This window comes from Schistocerca piceifrons, chromosome 4 (assembly GCF_021461385.2).
Source record: "Schistocerca piceifrons isolate TAMUIC-IGC-003096 chromosome 4, iqSchPice1.1, whole genome shotgun sequence".
Lineage (NCBI taxonomy): Eukaryota > Metazoa > Arthropoda > Insecta > Orthoptera > Acrididae > Schistocerca > Schistocerca piceifrons.
This window is the reverse complement of record NC_060141.1, coordinates 654476393-654496535: the sequence shown is the minus strand read 5'-3', so window position 1 is coordinate 654496535 and position 20143 is coordinate 654476393. Positions and strand designations below refer to the sequence as shown.

The window sequence follows — 20143 nt, the reverse complement described above, 5'->3', positions numbered from 1 at the left end:
TTCACAGAGTAAAAATAATCCCCATCTATTCGTCCAATTTGTTGTATCTGTAATTGGAGAAACAACAAATAACGATTGGCGTGAGGTCCAAATTCTGTTTATTGCCAACAGTTCCATAATACTAACACAACTTGGTGCTTGATCAAGCAGCAACTGGGCTGCAGAGTCCAAGTCCGGTATGGTAAACAGTCGTAGGACAGCGTAGCGTCGTTCCTGGGTGCGAAGTCGACGTAGCAAGTAGGTAGCCCAACACGAGATTCCCAGGCATGGCGGCGTATGCAGCTATATAGGGCGATTGGCGGAGGAATATGCCCTCCGTAACCGAGTCCGCTTGTCGTGTCCTGTTATGATTGGCAGTGCGGCCTCATGTAACTATCTCTCGGGGAGGACGCCGGCCGAGGTTGCCATGACAGTGCGGAGGCACTCAGTGTCTGAGGCCCGCACCTGCACTGTACAGCTGTGCAGAGCTGTGCATAAGCGGAGCGTGCCGGCCATTGGCTGTATGACGTAAAGACCACGGCCACACAGCTGCAGGCGCCACAGTTTGGGCATTGACTATACCACACAATGCTGCTCATGAACAGCCTACTTTGTTTCACTGATTAGGTAGTTCTGTGCACATTCAAGCTGTTAAATTATACAAATAATGTTTTGTGGCACGTTATGAAACATTATGCCTTGCACTGGGGCACTTTTCAATCCTACTTCTAACATTTTTGTACAGTTATAAAAAAGGTCTAGAAAAAATATCACTTTATGACATAATATATCTAAAAAGAAAGATGATGAAACTTACCAAACAAAAGCGCTGGCAGGTCGATAGACACACAAACAAACACAAACATACACACAAAATTCTAGCTTTCGCAACCAATGGTTGCCTCGTCAGGAAAGAGGGAAGGAGAAGGAAAGACAAAAGGATATGGGTTTTAAGGGAGAGGGTAAGGAGTCATTCCAATCCCGGGAGCGGAAAGACTTACCTTAGGGGGAAAAAAGGACAGGTATACACTCGTACACACACACATATCCATCCACACATACACAGACACACAGACACAAGCAGAAATGTCTGCTTGTGTCTGTGTATGTGTGTCTATCGACCTGCCAGCGCTTTTGTTTGGTAAGTTTCATCATCTTTCTTTTTAGATATATTTTTCCCACGTGGAATGTTTCCCTCTATTATATTCATATCATTAACTTTATGACATAACGTAGACTACGACTACTGAAACATTAAGAGGTAGAATTACTATTCTGTGACATTTTTTCCTTGTTAATTTTCTTAAGTACCTATGAATATTTAAAGATATTATGGTTCACAATGCAGAAATATATCTGAGGATTTCTTTATGTTGAAAACAGTCTCATACATATTCCAGTTGAACGTTACATGCATATGTCAAAAATAAATGACACGGGTGTGGTGTACAAACTAGTAACTCATACCAGATCTATAGGATTCATTTGAAGAGTGACAAAATTATTGTCAACATGCACCCACACTCATTCTGCCATTTCAACTCTTCTCCAGTCCACATGTAATTATAATAGTTCTGAACAATATAATCAGAAACTGTTAATTAAACTCAACTCCACAGTCTTGCAACACTGAAGAACAAATTGTGTAACATTACATGAAAAGCCTAATCAGCAGGTCAAAGGAAATCTTACAGCACAATTTCAATACAACTGAAATTAGATCTATGTGATACTTCATTTCATATTACTGTACTTAGTTAATGCAAGGTATATGAACAGAGTTGCCGATACTCAACTTGACATCTACAATGTACACAAATAAGGAGCTAAGCCTGAAGAGAGGGGGAGAGAGAGAGAGAGAGAGAGAGAGAGAGAGGGAGAGAGAGGGAGAGAGAGGGAGAGAGAGAGAGAGAGAGAGAGAGAGAGAGATTTATGTTTTTCATAGAAATTCATTTGCAGAAACTTAAAAAAAAAATCACATTATTATTATTATTATTATTATTATTATTATTATTATTAACATATTCCAATGCACACAGAACATATATAAATTTAAACCAAACAATAATTCCAGTTTCTTGAATTTATCAGTCTTTATCCAACACAGGTGAAATCCTGGCAAAGGACTTTGAATGCTGGTTTGGTGAAGTGACAGCAGCAGAGCAAGTAACCCAAGTAGCAGATGCATTCCATGAGGTGTGTCGTGAAGTCCTTGGTCTGCGACGGCGCAGTAAGCAGTCACTACTGGACAGAGTCCTTGGTGGAAAAAGTACAGGTCTTGGACTACGTGCTTATTCTCGGGGAAAAAGTGACAGTGCTCTTCCCAAGGACTGAACTGTCGTGTTGTTTCCATGAGAAGTACTGTACCAACTGCACTTCTTAACCTAAAAATGGAAAGTACAATATACTGCTGAGTGGTAGGCAGAAACTTCAGCAAAGTTTCTGATATGATGAGTCACAGTAGGTTCTGTCGCGAGCTGTACTGTGGAACCTTTTAAAATACTCCTGTTGTTACTGAACAGAAATAAAGACATTAAGTACATTAAAATCACAACAATGCCTAGGTGATACAGTTATGTACGAGAAATAATTATTCTTGAGTAATAAATGTACAAACCAGCAATAAAAGTGAACTTTTTTCTTCCAGCCTGGTGTACAGCAACATTAAATGCACAAAAGAAGCTTGTAATTTGCATATAAATATTTTGTGGGATCACCCTGAAATCACTACTATTAACAATCTGGTAACAGTTGCACAAACTTAAAATATTTAATGTCTTAAACCCATTTTTTTCTTTTAGAAAAACCTACTTTTTCTTTTAGAAACCTCTAAACAGTGAAATGTTTACTATTATGCATGTCATCTAAGTTAAGGCAGAAAAGTCTATAGTAGCTGACAATGGGTGGGTGTGCCTTATTTTTATGTTGGTGCAAATCTGTGGATACAAATATCAGCTACTTTGAGAAATTTGTGTGTACTACAATAAACAACTAAAACAATTTGCAACAGGCTTCAGCATTTGGGCTGTGATCAATCACTATTTAATGAATGTAACAGAAGACATGTTAGCCTACATATTGAACTGAATTACAAGTGCCTATTCAGTCACAGAATGAAAACAAGATACACTACTGAGATAAGGATTGCAAAATTTGGTGATGTGCCACTGATGCCTTACAATAGAAAGATTCACAACAATACAAATGAAATGGTATAATTAACATGTCTTCAGAGTAGTCTTTTAAGTAGTACATTTACATGTGAAACCAAACATACGACATGCATTCAACAAAGACTGAGACAGATTCTGAAAAGAACTTTATTACCAAATACTCACTCAAACTCAATATTTTCCCCTTCAATATAGCCACCATTAAGAGTGTTGCACTTGTCCCATCGTCTCATTCACTTTTGGAAAACATCCTCCAATCCATTTCTTGATGACCACTTCAAAATCGCCTCTAAAGCCTTCAATACATGATTTTCAGATCTAAATCAACATCCTTTGAGATCCTTTTTCACAACAAGATACAACAAAATGTCACTTGCGACAACCTCAGGGCTACACAGGGGTGTGGGACTGCACAAATGCCCATTCTGGCTAAAAACATCATAACAGCTGCTGCAACATGAAGCCACTCATTGTAATGGTGCAGTTTTCACTTCCCATGAAGTTCCCTCCATTTCTTTGGGATATGGTCTTCCAACAATTACTGGCACATTCTTGCAGAATTCTGCATTTACTGTCCAAGCTCTGAGAACTTGAAGTGTGTATACCATGCTGTGATGATTTAAAAAATGCAATCAATAAAGCCTTATTTGCTGATTTCTCCATGTACACTTTTTCTTGGGAAAGGCTGTCCCTTTTGAACAGACTCTGCATTCTGTCTTTTCTTTTCAGGGTCTTAAAAATTGACACAAGAGTCATCAGCAGTGATGATGGTTTTCCACTAATTGTCCCCTTCATCTTGGGCACATTGTTTCCACAGATGTGATTGTCAACTGTGTTCTGTTTCTGAGCAGGAGTCAGAAGTCTGTCAATCCAGTGAGCACACAATAGTGACATGTTTAAAGAATCCTTCAAAATGGTGTTAGCACTTCCCGCTGAAATTGCCAGCATATTTGTTAGTTGTCTACCAGTCACAAGAGATTCCTCATGCACAACTGCTGCTGAACTGTAGATTGCAATGTCAGTAAGGACAGTGCTGGAGGGCCCTCCTCCCTTTCAGCTTAAAACTCCCTCTCCCATCTTTGAAAACTTTATGCCATTGGAAACATGCAGCATGAGACTCTAGATTCACCAGGAGCTCTATAAGGATCTTGAAGTGTTTCCGAAGCAGTTTCTTCTGAAGAATACAAATCTTTGATTGCATAACATTCCTATTAACTTTCTGCCATTTAAACTTTAGATGCAGCTCTTGCTACAACCACATTCAATATTCTATTGCTGCAGAATGAATGAGATCAGACAGGGTTGGTGCCTGGTGGCAGTTAAGGATATTAGTAGACATGAAGCAGCCACTAAATGCCAATGCAATGGCCTTTTCAATACATTTGAAAACTGCTTTCTATCTTTGTTGGACAAACCCTCAAACAAAAGGACCAAGCAGAAATAGGCAAGTCATTTCCACAACGACACTGACAAGACTGCAATGCACATTTTCTGAATTCCTAAATTTTTTATGGTGGGGCATTGAAGCCACTCAATCTGACATGCTGACAATAAAGGTATTGTTTACTCATCCTGATTAAAAAATGCCTTCCTTCTCAGCCATGTGTGACATTCAATGCTCAATTTAATTTAAAAATACAGGAATTATTCCCATTACTGAATCTTTCTGATTAATGTAACCATGTGTTTAGTTTGAGTGGAAGTTGTTTTTATTGCAGGGCTACATAACATGAGTGTCGCCTGTCATAAAGACTGCATTTACTTCTCTTCGCAGTTGAATTCCTTTCCAAAACCACAAATTTGTTATCTGCACCTCCATCTACAATCCACTTAACATCTACTGTTATCAGACAACATTTGGAATCATTTATCACAATAAATAGAGCTGAATTTTACAGAGCAATGTCTCATTAAAAGTTGTCAATAACAACTATAAATGATAATAAATCTCCTCCACATATGAAGTATTTATATTATCAAATAATTATGTTAGTAGGCCAAGAAAGTGAATATTGAAATTTTCTGGTTCAATCTCAATATCAAAAGACATGAAATCACCATCAGAAAAAGTGACATGCGATGAACCAGAGTACTGACTCTCGACATCAAATGACTAGTATTCTCCTTTGTTACAAACTGATCTGCACTGGAAGACTGTAATTTCAGAAGCTATGTTTCAGTGAACATTAACATGTGATTTTCAATGATTAAGCAACTTCTTGTGTATCAACCTCCAACTGAAATAAAAGAAAGAAAAAGCACTACATGTAACCAGTTGTGATGTTTTGTCAAAACATGAATGTGTGTATGAATCGAAATAATTCAGTGTACTACTTTTTTGTGAATAAATGAATATGTATTTTATTTGAAATGCAGATTATTTCCTACTGTGAACAAAATATGATTTTCTATTCAGACTGTGTGGTACGGACAAAGGTGACTACTGGGCAACAATCTCTCTCTGTGCCTATAAATTTAACCAATTTTGGTATGGAATTTTCCTTTTTATGTAAAATACAAAACATGCACACTGCATCAAAGTAGCAGTTGATGACCTCCCCCACTTTCTTCCTTTCCTCAGCTTAAAGGAACTTCCTCATATATTTTAAATAAGTCTGCATTTTACTACGTTAGTTGGCACAGTGGTTATAACATTGGACTTGCATTCAGGAGGGCGACAGTTCATATCTGTGTCCAACCATCCAGATTTAGGCTTTCCATAGTTTCCCTTAATCACTCTAGGCACATGCTGCAACAATTCCTTTGAAAGGCAGAGCCGATATCCTTTCCCATCCTTGACACAATCCAAGCTTCTGCTATGTCTCTAATGACCATATTGCCAATTGGCATGTTAAACTTTAATTTTCCTTTAATCTTCCTTCCATTTAATATTTTCAGATTACACAACATGATTATAAAAAATTTCAATATTATGAAAAGAACAGATTGCCACTCATCATCGAGAGGAGATGCTGAGTTGTAGAGAGGCACAACAAAAAGACAGCTTACACTTATGCTGTCAGCCAAAAGATTTTTTGAAGTAGAAAAAACACACTTGAACATTGTCTCTGACTGCTGTGGCTGTGGTCATGCTCCACTTTCAGATGAATTTGATATACTAGTGTAAATCTGCACCCAATTTAGCTTCTTTGTGCCTCTTACTTACAGCAATTTTGTCATTAATTTTCAGTGAGGACTCCACACTTATTTCTCAGTATATTTTACTTTTTTCCACATGTATATAAAACAGCTATTTTGTGTAAATACAAAAATATGAACCAAAATACACTGAACCATAAATAATTACCAGTAGTTTCATTTATCTTCATAAGTTTCAAGAACATCCGCCAAATGTTCATTATCACGTGGCTTCTTGAAAACTTTCTTTCGCTGGTTTGGTTTCTTTCGTTTATGATGCAGTATTTTCTTTGGTCCATGATCTTGCATTGACCTGATACCCTGAAATAAAGAAAGAGAAATGCATGACAATAAACCTACAATTCTTATCAAATGGATAATTTACAAAATAAACAGAACTATTCAGTGAAAGAAAACAAAACTTTCATGGTGTGAGACAGCTCCTACAGCACAATATTGGGAAAATTAACTACAGGAAACTGTTGTATATGTCATTTATGCATTGCATAACGACAGGGTGTCAATTCTAGATACATCTTCGATGAAATTAGAAGTGTCTTCGATGTGTGCGTATTACCATTACTTTCTAGGTAACTAACTTTGTAGCCATTATTTCTGGGAATCTCTGAGACCAGCTTAACACTTTGGAGACCAATCACTTAGAAGAATATTGGGCACAGGAAACTGGCCATTTACACCGTTATTTAAAGCATTACTGGCACACATGCAACTGATGCATCTTCAAGAGTAATACATACTAAAACTGACCAAGCTTCAAGATTTATTCTTCATACTTACTTCAGTTCTTTGACAGATTACAAATATTAAAATAATGATGAGGAAGTATCATTATCCTCCCAAGAAAAAGTGAGAGGTGAGTTATTGAGTAATTTCTTCCTTCTGAACTTTGAAAATTTCTTGCTCACTCAACAAATGTGATGTAGTTGTAGCAAAAACAAAGCAAAACTATGAAACCTAACGAATACACACAAGGAATTACATCAATGTGATCAAGTTTGCTCAGCCATTCATGAAATCAACTGTTATGTTTGCTGATGTTTCTTTTGAAATAATTGAGAAATTGACAACAGAAGGCAGCACCAGTCAAGGGGCAGGTCACAGATGTCTATACATTGCTCTTGTATGAAATAAGTCCAGTTTTTAAACGAGATGTGGCTCACATGTTGATAAAATTGCAGCATGAGCCATACTCAGTCGTGTGTTTGCCAGATACCCGTTAACACAGGTGTAACCACATCAAAGGGGTATCTCTGCAGAGGCCAGATTAACCTGTGATCCCTGAAGAGGGGCAGCATCCTTTTCCGTAGTTGTACGAGCAGCAGTGGAGTAGTGGATGATTGTATGTTCTGCCTTGTAAAATTAGTCAACAGGCCTTTCTACGTTAGTACTGGAAGAGACTGAAAGGAATGGAGAACCTCACAGTTATTTCTCTTGAGGGCATGCAGCTCTACTATACTGCTCAAAGATAATGGTATCCTCTTGGGTAAAATATTCCAGTTCTAAGGTAGTCCCTCACTCAGACCTCCAAGCAGGAGCTATTCAGGAGGCTGTTGTCATCAGAAAAAACAAAACTGCCATTCAACATGTAAAGAACATGGAACATTAGAGTCCTTAATAGGGTAGGTAAGTTGAAGAATTTAAAAAGGCAAATGGATAAGTTGAAGCCACATACAGTGGTAACTAGTGAAGTGTGGTGGCAGGAAGAGCAGGGCTTCTTGTCAGGTCTGAACAGGGTTATAAATGTGGTCATGGGGAAAGAAGGAGCAGGTCTAATACTGAATAAGAAAACATGAATGCTAAAGTTTGTATGCCAACTAGCTCTGCATATGATGACGAGATTGAAATAATGTATGCTGAGATAAAATAATAATTTCAGATACTTAATGGAGACAAAAATTTAAATAAATTTAAATGTGATGGGAGACTATATTTGTTAGTACTAAGGAAGAGAAGGCAAAGTAGTCAGAGAATATATATGGGGGGGAGGGAGGGGGGGGGGAGGGGGGATGCCTGGTAGAATTTGGCACAGGCCTTAATTAATTTAATCAGAACTAATACTTGGTTTAAGAATCATGAAAGGAAGTTGTATATGTGGAGGAGACCTGCAGCCACTGGATGGTTTCAGAAAGATTATGCAATGATAAATCAGATTTTACACTGACCATGAATTACTGGTTATGTATGAACTGCAGATTAAAACTGGGACCTGAAATAATCGAAAGAAGCAGGGGTTTATGAGAGTTTCAAAGGGAGCATTATGCAATGATTGACTGAAAAGAAGGAAAAGAATACAACAGAAGAAGAGTCAGCAGCCTTGAGATGAAACAGTGAAGGCAGCAGGGAATCTTAATATGCAAAAAGACAAGTCCCTATAGAAATATGTGGATAACACAACAGATATTAAATTTCATTGATGAAAGGAGAAAATACACAAATGCAGCAAATGAAGCAAGCAAAAGTGATTAGACACATCTACAAATGATTGACAGAAAGTGCAAAATGATTTAGCAGGAATGGCAAAAGGACAAATGCAAGCTTACAGAAGAAAGATGAAAGACAGATGTTACCTAGGAAAATCAAAGTGATATTTTGGATAAAAGAGAAGCAGCTGTATAAGATGCCAAACTAGTGATAAGCAAAGAAGGGAAAACTAATAGGTGGGAAGAATACATAGAAGGGCTATATACAGGAAACAAACTTGAAGAAGTATTATACAACAGTAAGATAAAGTAGATGAAGATAAGATGAAACACCGAAAGACCAAATTTGAAACAAGGACTCTGGAATGGAAGACTTCAGAATTATTGAGCTCTTTCTGGAGAGCCAGTAGTGCCAAAACCATTCCGCCTGTTGCCCAAAATATATGAGGAAGACAAAATAACCTCAAATTTCACAAAGCATGTAGCAATTTCAATTCCAAAGAAGGCAGGTGCTGACAAGCATGAATATTACTGCACTACCAGTTTCATATGACATTTATAAAATACTGACAGAAATTATTTACAGAATAATGAGAAAACTGGTAAAAGCCAATCCCAGCGAAGATTGCTTTGGGTTCTGATGAGATTTAGGACCACACGGGATCATACTGACCATACAACTTATCTTAGAAGTTAAGTTCAAGAAAGGCAAACCTATATTTATAGCATATGTAGACTTAGAGATAGCTTTTGACAATGCTGACTGGAATTTACTCTTTGAAATATTGAATGTAACATTGACAAAATACAGGAGAAAAAGATTATTCACAACTTGTATGGAAACCACACTGCAGTAATAAATAGTCAAAGATAATGAAAGGGAAGCAGTAGTTGAAGAGAGAGTAGGACAAGGTTGTAGCCTGCCCCAATATTATTCAATCAACACATTGAACAACCTGTGAAGGACACAAAGAAGACATCTGGAATGGGAATTCAAGTTCAGGGAGAAGAAATAAAAACTATGAATTTTGCCAACGACACTGCAATTGGACGACCAGTTGGAGAGGATAGGTAGTGTCTCCATATAAGGTTAGGCCTGTACAATGAACATCAACAATAATAAAAGCAGGGTTGGAATATGGGTGTAAGGAATGAAAGAGGAAGCCGCCTGGTACAATTTTGTACAGAGCATAACTTAATCATAGTTAGCACTTGGTTTAAGAATCATGAAAGAAGGATGTATACATGGAGACACTGGAAGGTTTCAGATAGCTTACATAATGGTAAGATAGAGATTTAAGAACCAAGTTTTAAATTGTAAGACATTTCCAGGGGCAGATGTGGACACTGGCCACAATCTATTGGTTATGAACTGTAGATTAAAACTGAAGAAACTGCAAAAATGTGGGAATTTAAGGATATGAAACCTGGATAAACTGAAAGAACCAGATGTTGTAGAGAGTTTCAGAGAGAGCATTAGGGAATGACTGACGAGAATGGGGGAAAGAGGTACAGTAGAAGAAGAATGGGTAGTTTCGAGAGGTGAAATAGTGAAGGCAGCAGAGGATCAAGTATGTAAAAAGATGAAGGCTAGTAGAAATCCTTCGGTAACACAAGAGATATTGAATTTAATTGATGACAGGAGAAAATATAAAAATGCAGTAAATGAAGCAGGCAAAAAGGAACACAAATGTCTCAAAAATGAGATCAACAGGAAGTGCAAAATTGCTAAGCATGGATGGCTAGAGAATATATGTAAGGATGTAAGTGTAAGATTGATACTGCCTACAGGAAAATTAAAGAGACCTTTGTAGAAAAGAGAACCACTTGCATGATTATCAAGAGCTCAGATGGAAAACCAGTTCTAAGCAGAGAAGGGAAGACAGAAAGGTGGAAGGAGTATATAGAGGGTCTATACAAGGGCAATGTTCTTGAGGGCAATATTATGGAAATGGTGGTGGTGGTTAGTGTTTAACGTCCCGTCGACAACGAGGTCATTAGAGACGGAGCACAAGCTCAGGTTAAGGAAGGATTGAGAAGGAAATCGGCCGTGCCCTTTCAAAGGCATTTGCCTGAAACGATTTAGGGAAATCACGGAAAACCTAAATCAGGATGGCTGGAGATGGGATTGAACCGTCGTCCTCCCGAATGCGAGTCCATTGTGCTAACCACTGCGCCACCTCGCTCGGTATGGAAATGGAAGAGGATGTAGATGAAGATGAAATGGGAGATACGATATTGCGAGAAGAGTTTGGCAGAGCACTGAAAGACCTAAGCTGAAACAAGGACTCAGGAGTAGACAACATTCTCTTAGAACTACTGGCAGCCTTGGGAGAGCCAGCCCTGACAAAACTCTACCATCTGGTGAGCAAGATGTATGAGACAGGTGAAATATCCTTAGACTTCAAGAAGAATACAATAACTCCAATTCCAAAGAAAGCAAGTGTTGACAGGTGTGAAAAATATCAAACTATCAGTTTAACATCTTTCACAAAGATTGCCCAGATCAAATGTGTGTAACATCAATCTGCCTTCAAGCAGAAAGAAGAAACAGAAGAGAACAAACCACAGATGTTAGCATACATACCCTATACTCAGGACTATCTCTGTGAAGATCAGCAGACTTCTAAATAAACTTGCCACTGGACCCAGTCACTAGAAATAGCAAGACCCGTCACCTGACAAGCAGTCTATTTGCCAGTGCAAAGAACAACTTATGCTTTTGAAAGCCTGGTATCTACAACATCACTTTTGAGTGTGGCATGTTATGCATTGGCCAAACAACCAGAACAAAGGAAGTTCAATGTGTGGCACACCAATGCCACACTAGGCTGGGATCAGTCAGTAAATCTGCAGTAGCTGGACACTGTCTGGAATACAATGAACTATGGCAAGACTCCAGGTTCTGGGATAGTATCATTAAGAGGGGTAATTGAAAGCAAGTAGGGGCAAAAACTGGGTACCAACTCAGCAAGGCATGAGACATCATGCCCCAATAACTGAAAGAGCAACAGCACTTGCAAGCAGTTAACAGAATCTGTGATCATGAATGTGCACCCTCAATTTCGTCCTCCAGTGGCAGAGGAAACATTAAGACGCCATTCATCAGGCCGTGACCAGGAACTTGGATAAAGGAGTGGACAGAGGCATGCAGCTGGGGAATGGATGGCATAACAAATCACTGCCACAGAGGATGAGGAGACAGAATCAAGGGAGGAGCACTTTCATGACAAATCAGTACATCAGCAGTACCTTATGATGATGGCAAGTTATATCTATGAAATCTTGTGCCACTCAGAGGTGGTCATCCAGCTGGAAACTCAGGATGACTGTAAGCATCATGATCAGTGTCAGAAAAAGATGAGAAGTTACATCAGTATTTTGTCAGTTCTACAATTTCATTACCTATTTAGTTACTGCAAATACTGAACATCTAATTACCTGTAACTTTATCTCCTTTGTATTTCCTTTATGTACAGTCCATAACATAGTCTTAAAATATTTTAAATCATCTACACATCTTTCTTACCATGGGTCCCATATCAAAGTATCTCATTATGGAGCAGAGGTGCTTTCTTTTCAGGGCACAACTCATAAACCATTTTCATGACAATTTTTGTGTATTAAAATTAAGTTAACAAATATACATTTAAAATTATGACAGCAGTTACCTGGGAAGGAACTGACTAGGTTAGGGAAGGTTAAAAAAGTAAGAGTAGGTTACTCAGACACCACAATGACAGGAACCACATCTGAGGACAAAGGCAGATGAAGCTCTACACTGCTAAAGTGACCACCACAACAAACTACTAAGGCTGTAGTGTGTACTGATAACTAACATAAAAAAGCTATAAACAACACAAGAAAGACAAGTAAGAAGAAACAAGGTACGAAAAAGTATAACGGACAAATGTCTGGCTGGCTGCTGACGAAAATTAAATGAACCATTCACAGAAAAAACTCGTTCATTTATTGAAGAGTTCAGGCCATGCACCGTATTTATATGGGAGACATCATTATTCACAGCTTCTTGTCGGTTACTCTCTAACCATTTGGTGAGATTTACATCCACATCAACATCTACATCCATACTCTGCAAAATAATGTCAAGTGCCCGTAGAGGGTATTTCCCATTTTACCATAGTACCAGTTACTAGGGCTTCTTCCCATTCCATTCATATATGGAGTGCAAGAAGAATGATTGTTTAAATGCCTTTGCACATGCTGTAATTAATCTAATCTTTTCCTCACAATCCCTAAAGACAGTTCTTGAAACTTTATAAGTAGGCTTTGTCAGGATAATTTGCATCTCTCTTTACGTGTCTGCCAGTTCAGTTTCTTCAGCATCTCTCTGACATTCTCCCACATGTCAAACAAAACTGTGAACTATCATGATGCCCTTCTCTGAATATGTGCAATACCCCCTTCCAATCCCATTTGGTACATATCTGAGCAATATTCTAGGATGGGTCGCACAACTGATTAATAGGCCATCTCCTTTGTAAACTGACTGCACTTCCTTCATATTCAACTGATAACCTTGTAGTTTAGTTACTTTGATCTACAAACCAACTAACGTTCATATTCCACTAGAGAACTGCAATCTGCCACATGCTTCTTCTACAAATCAGCTTATGTGATTGTTACATGAGTTACACCTGGGTATCTGTGTGAGTTGAATGATTCTAATTAAGACTCTTTGATATTATAGTCATAGGATATCATTATAATTATTTCATTTTGTAAAATGCACAGTTATACATTTATGTACATTTAAAGTAAGTTGCCAATCTATGCAGCACTTCAAAATTTTATCAAGACTCAACAGCATATTTCTACAACTTCTTTCAGACAGTACTTCATTGCATGAGGTTATATTAGATTTGTCTACTAAACAATTGATCAGCCAAATATAGAGTAATATCAACGGCAACAGACAATGGTATAATGGGAGTACGATTGGTTATGAATACGAAAGTAGGGCAGAAAATGAGTTAGTATGAACGGTTCAGTAATAACAGTCATTCTCATGAGACTTGACAGCAAACCAATGCCAAGAATGGTAGTTCAGATACACATGCCAATATCACAAACAGAAGATGGAAATATAGAAAAAGTATATGAGGAGATTGAAATGTTAACTCAGTATGTAAAGGTAGATGAAAATCTAATAACCATGGGGCACTGGAATGCGGTTGTATGGGAAGGAATAGACGAATAGGTTACAGAAAGAATACGGGCTTGGCAGTAGGCATGAGACAGGAGAAAGACTAACTGAGTTCTGCAATAAATTTCAGATGGTAATAGCAAACACTCAGTTCAATAATCACAAGAAAAGGAGGTATACTTGGAAAAGACTTGGAGATATGGGAAGATTCCAGCTGGATTACATCATGATCAAACAGAGATTTCGAAATCAGATACTGGATTTTAAAATGTGCCCAGGTGCAGATATAAAATGAGATCACAATACAGTAATTATGAACAACAGACTGAAGTTTAAGAGAATTGTCCAGAAGAATCAGAGTAGAAGGAAGTAGGATACTGAAATACCGAGGCATGATGAAACACACTTGAAGTTCCTTGAGGATGTAGATACGGCAATCAGAAGTACCAGAGTAGATAGTTCAGTTGAAGAGGAGTCTACATCTGTAAAAAGGGCAATCACAGTTGCTGGACACACAAACACAGGTATAAGAATGGTAACTGCAAGGAAACCTCAGGCAACAGAAGAAACACTTCAACTGATCGACGAAGAAAGGAAGTACAAAAATTTCACGATATATATCTCCTAGAAATGAAATAAATAGGAAGTGCAGGGCAGCCAATGCGAAATGGCTGCAGGAAAGATGTGAAGAAATTGAAAAAGAAATGATAGTCGGGAGGGTTGAATCAGCACTTCAAGAAGTCAAAACACTCTTTGGTGAAATTAAAAGCAAGCTTGGGAACATTAAGAGTGCAACAGGAATTCCAATGTATTAAATGCAGAGCAAAGAGTAAATACATGAAAGGAGGCATCTCTGAGGAGTACAAGATTGTGATACAGGAAGAAGTTGGAGTTGATGTGCGAGACATAGGGGATCCAGTTTTAGAGTCAGAATTTAAAATACCTTTGGAAGACTTGATATCAAATAAGGCAGAAATAATAGATAACATTCCATCAGAACTTCTAAAACTATTGGGAGAAATGACAACCAAACAACTACTGAAGTTGGTGTGTAGAATCTATAGCTAAATACCATCTAACTTCTGGAAAAATATCAACCACACAATTCCAAAGATAGTAAGGCCAGACAAGAATAATATTCGGAACAATGGAAAAAAATTGAGGATCTGTTAGATGACAATCAGTTTGTGTTTAGGAAAGATAAAGGCACCAGAGAGGCAGTTCTGACTTCGCAAGACTAAAGAAAAATCAAGATGCAGTCATAGGATTTGTCAACCTAGAAAAATGTGTTTGGCATTGTCATATAGTGCAGGATGTTCGAAATACTGAAAAAAAAAATGGAGCAAGCTATCAGGAAAGATTGGTAATATGCAATATGCACAAGAATCAAGAGGGAAAAATAAGACTGGAAGACCACAAATGAAGTGCTTGGATTAAAAATGGTGTAAGACAACAATAATGGAGTCTTTCGTCCCTATTGTTCAATCTACACATTGAAGCAATGATTGAAATAAAAGAAAGGTTAAAGAGTGGGATTACAATTCAGAGTGGAGGGATATCAATGATAAGATTCACTCATGACATTGCTATCCTCAGCGAAAGTGAAGAAGATTTACACAATCGAGAATGAACAGTCTAACAGGTGCAGATTGTGTATTAAGAGTAAACCAGAAAAAGACAAAAGTAATGAGAATCTGCAGAAATGAAAATAACAAAACACTTAACATCAAAATTGCTGATAACAATGTCGATGAAGTTATGGAATTCTGCTACCTCGGAAAAGAAATAACCAATGACAGACGTAGCAAGGAGGACATAACAAGTAGACTAGCATGGGCAAAGAGGGCATTCCTGGCCAAGAAAAGTCTACTGGTATCAAACATTGGCCTTAATTTGAGGAAGAAATTTCAGAGAATGTATGTTTGTAGACCAGTATTGTAGGGTAGTGAATCATGGACTGTGGGAAAACCAAAACAGAAGAGAATCAAAGGGTTTAGGATGTGGTGCTACAGAATAATGTTGAAAATTAGATAGGCTGATAAGGTAAGGTGTAAGGAGGTTCTCTGCAGAACTGGCAAGGAACATATGAGAAACACTGGATTGTAGAACCTGGGTTAAGACATCAGGGAATGACTTAGGTGGTACTAGAGGGAGCTGTAAATGGTAAAAACTGTATGGAAAGACTGAGATTAGAATACATAATACAAATAACTGAGGACAAAGTGTGCAAAACAGCAAGGTTCCCAGGACACTTCCCAAGGGCACACCCGAAGTTATTGCTGCATCCATCAATGACCCACCATCAAAGGTAACATGCTACATCCTACCTACCAACAAATCTTCAATCCAGTCACTAATTTCACTTGATATGCCATACAAATGTACTTTTGATAATAAGCAAAGTTGTAGTATATAGTCAAATGCTTTTCTGAAATCAAAAAATATTGCATCTACCTGATCATCTTGATCCATGGCTTTCAGGAAGTCATGTGAGGAAAGTGTGAACTGGGTTTTGCATGGCCAATGTTTTCTAAATCTGTGCTGGATGGCACGAAGGGTAATTCTGTTCGACATGCCTCATTAAGACTGAGTACAGAATATGTTATCAGATTCTATGACAAACAGATATCAAGGATATTGAACAGCAGTTTTGTGGTCACTTCCATTATTCTCTTGTCAACTGGAGTGACCTGGGCTTTCTTCCAAATATTGGGCACAGGTCTTTTGTTTGAGGGATCTATGGTAGACTATGGTTAAAAGAGGGGCTATTTCAGCCACAAATTTGGTACAGAATTAAGACAGGGATTCTACTGAGCTCTGGGGATTTGTTCCATTCTAGGGATTTTGGCTGCTTCTCGATACCTACTAATTTCTAGCTCACTCGTCTTTGGAGTGGTGTGAGAATATAGTTGGTAGCAATATCCCTGGATTTTCATTTGTAAAGGAACATTTGAAAAAGGAGTTCAGCTCTTCTGCTTTCACTTTGTTATCCGCAGTTTCAATCCTTATCTCATCCATGAGTCTCTGGACACTTAACTTTGGTACCATTAAAAGTCTTTCCATATGGCCAGAATTTCTTTGGTTTGTGAGAGATCTTTAGATAATATTCTGCTACAGTAATCATTGAAGGCTTCATGCACTGCCCTCTTAACAGGCCAACATACTTCCTTCAGCATCTCCCTGTCTATAGCCCTATGATTTGTTTTGTACTTATTATGCAGTAATCTATGTTTCTTTAAAAGTTTCTTTGAAGTAGCTGCATACCATGGAGAGTATGAACAGAATTATGAACTGTTCTAGTATGTACATACCTGTTAAGTGCATGGAGATGTAACTCTCCCGGAGATACCAAACTGGATTAACATGGGATATTGAATGTATACAAAAAAGGGCACTATGAATGGTCAGAGGTTTGTCTGACTCGTGGAAGAGCACTATGGAAATGGTGAAAAACCTGAATCAGCAGATTTTTTAACAGAAACAACAACTATCCCCATGAAAGCCTAGTTACAAAGTTCCACAGTTCTACAGATATTCTTTAGTCTCTTACATATCACTCATGTATAAATCATGAATATCAGATTAGATTGATTTCAGCACATACAGAAGTATTTAAGCAGTTGTGTCCCCCCCCCCCCCCCCCCCCCCCCACACACCCCATAAGCAAATCAAATGGAAAGAAATCCTAACATGGTGCCGTGCTAACAAAGCTCCCAATGATCCTGAGAAGACATATTTACGATCTTTCTGTGCCACCAGTTTTGACTTACAGCAGTGAGGCACGGAATTTTAATCCAAAATGCTTGTTTATATGAGGGTAAGTCAATTATTATACACAATTTAGTTTTATCTTTATTTATTTTGGTAGTACTGTCATTTTACGTTGATGACACATGCTTTGTTTATTTGTTGTTATATCTTTGCAATTTTCAAGCTGCTAGGTTAGTTTCGTTACCGCTGCTGTGCTGTTGATCATGGCTGCTCCGCTGTCTATTGGCACCAAAGGAGAGCAACATTCAGTGATCCATTTTTTTGTGGTCGGAAGGTGTATGAGGGGCCGAAATTCATCGAAGAGTATCGGTACAGTACCGGAACAATGTTTTGCCACAACGGAGTGTCTACGAATGGATTGAAAAATTCCTAAATGGTCGCACAAGTGTTACGCACAATGAAGGAGCCGGACAACTGTTTACCACCACAAATGAAGAAACCATTGAGCATTCATGTGAAATGATTCTCTTAGACAGACGATTAACTATTGACAAAGGGGCACATCGTCTACAAATTAGTCATGGTTCTGCCTACGAAATCATCCACAACACTACTTACACAGTTGCATAAACAAACGCACTTGGACATCTGCAAAAAACATTTGGATCGCTATGGTAACAAAGGGGGCAACTTCTTAGACAGGATCATTACTGGTGACGAAACATGGATCCATCATTAAGAGCCGGAGAGTAAATGGCAGAATATGGAATGGAAACATCAAAATTCGCCGTGCAAGAAAAATTTCAAGACCCAAACATCCACAGGAAAACTGATGCTTATGGTTTTTTGGGACACCCAAGGTCCGTTACTGGAACATTATGGGGAAAGGGCAAAACAATAAACAGTGTACATTACAGTGAGATGCTTACTGCCAGGCTAAAGCCTGCAATTCGAAGCAAACGCCGAGGATTGCTGTTAAAAGGTGTTGTGTTGTTGCACAACAATACCCGTCCGCACACTGCTGCCCACAGTGCTGAAACACTCCAGAAACTCAAATTTGAAGAACTGGATCATCCTCCATATAGTCCCTATCTTGCCCCTTCTGACTATCACTTGTTTGGTCCACTCAAACAGGCATTAAGGGGCTGTCGATTTGCCTCGGACGAAGCAGTGAAAGAAGCGGTGCATTCCTGGCTTGCAGCTCAACCAAGAACATTCTTTTATGAGGGCATCAGGAAGCTTGTACGACAATGGACCAAGTGCACTGAAACGCATGGAGACTATGTCGAAAAATGATGTTGTTGTCAGTTTCCTATTTGATTGCAACAAAATTTTATAACTTTTTGTGCATAATAATTGACTTACCTTTGTAACTAATCCATCCACTCGTAATGTACTTGGCTATAAAATATCCATCATAGTTACAATGGACTGTAAGCCTTCCAGTCAGATGAAATATAGTTTAAGGTACTGAACCAAAATCTGTGTTTTTTTATTTGATTTACAGTGTTTATTGTTTTCATTTAGCTTGTAATCCAATAGAATGCTGGATTATGCCGGATTCTTATGACAATTTAATGAAATTGTTCTGCATTCCAAAATTTTTTGTCAATTCGTACATTCATATATTTGTCTTAATTCTTACCTGTTTCTCCAAATATTCCTCAATTTTTTGGTCATCCATACTCTCAACAGCCACAGAGCGCCACAACTTCTGAAATTCCTCGTCTACAGGTAGTGTGTCTGATTTATCATTAAAGAATACAATCTTTTTCTTGTCAATGGGCCGCGTAATATATATTATCTCATTCTGCAAACTCTAGAGCATAAGGTGTAACATGAGAAACTACACAAAATAATATGATGTGCATACACAAAATACCAATGGTACAATTGCACACATTTAGTATCTAAAGTGCTCCCACTGATAAGAAAACCAGTAAACATTACAGGACAGAAATAAACATCATCTCATAAATCAAAAAGAGAGTAGTAATGCTACTGATATATTGATTTCAAAAATACTACATACTTCATTTCTATGTACCTGACCATAAGTGTCACAAAGAGCAACAGGAATTTTGTGAGGAAAGACAAGACTTTATGAGGATACTGAAAGAACATAATATTAAGATTGTAAAGGAAGAATTCAATGATAAAATCACTGCAGCCTACCATATTTACTCGAATCTAAGCCACACTTTTTTTCCAGTTTTTTGCAATCCAAAAAACCGCCTGTGGCTTAGAATCGAGTGCAAAGTAAGCAGAAGTTCTGAAAAATGTTGGTAGGTGCCGCCACAACTAACTTCTGCCATCGAATATATGTAGCGCTACACAGACATACTTTGCAGGCACAAAGATAAATACTGGCGCCAAAACCTCTGCGTCAGCAAATAAATTTAAAAAAAGGTGGAAGACGAGCTTTTTTTCTCCGCCCCAAGTTTCGACTACTGCATTTTCATACATTATCCAACGAAGTAAATACAAATTCCGTATTGTTCATCTTCGAATGTAGCAGCATTTCAATGTACTAC

General features: G+C 38.1%; 2 protein-coding genes across 2 annotated transcripts in view; one reads left to right on the top strand and one right to left on the bottom strand.

The window, feature by feature from the left end:
* LOC124794855 (ras-related and estrogen-regulated growth inhibitor) overlaps positions 1-5523 on the top strand; it is a 390394-nt gene extending 384871 nt beyond the window's left edge. Inside the window, exon 6 of the mRNA XM_047258521.1 lies at positions 2087-5523. Coding sequence (XP_047114477.1) covers positions 2087-2313 — 227 coding nt within the window. The 3' untranslated portion in view covers positions 2314-5523. The remainder of the gene's footprint in view (positions 1-2086) is intronic.
* Positions 1959-20143, bottom strand: part of LOC124794854 (general transcription factor IIE subunit 2) — a 69884-nt gene continuing 51699 nt past the window's right edge. The window contains exons 5-7 of the mRNA XM_047258520.1: positions 19255-19428; positions 6460-6611; positions 1959-2363 (exon numbers count right to left, since the gene is read on the bottom strand). Coding sequence (XP_047114476.1) covers positions 6468-6611; positions 19255-19428 — 318 coding nt within the window. The 3' untranslated portion in view covers positions 1959-2363; positions 6460-6467. The remainder of the gene's footprint in view (positions 2364-6459; positions 6612-19254; positions 19429-20143) is intronic.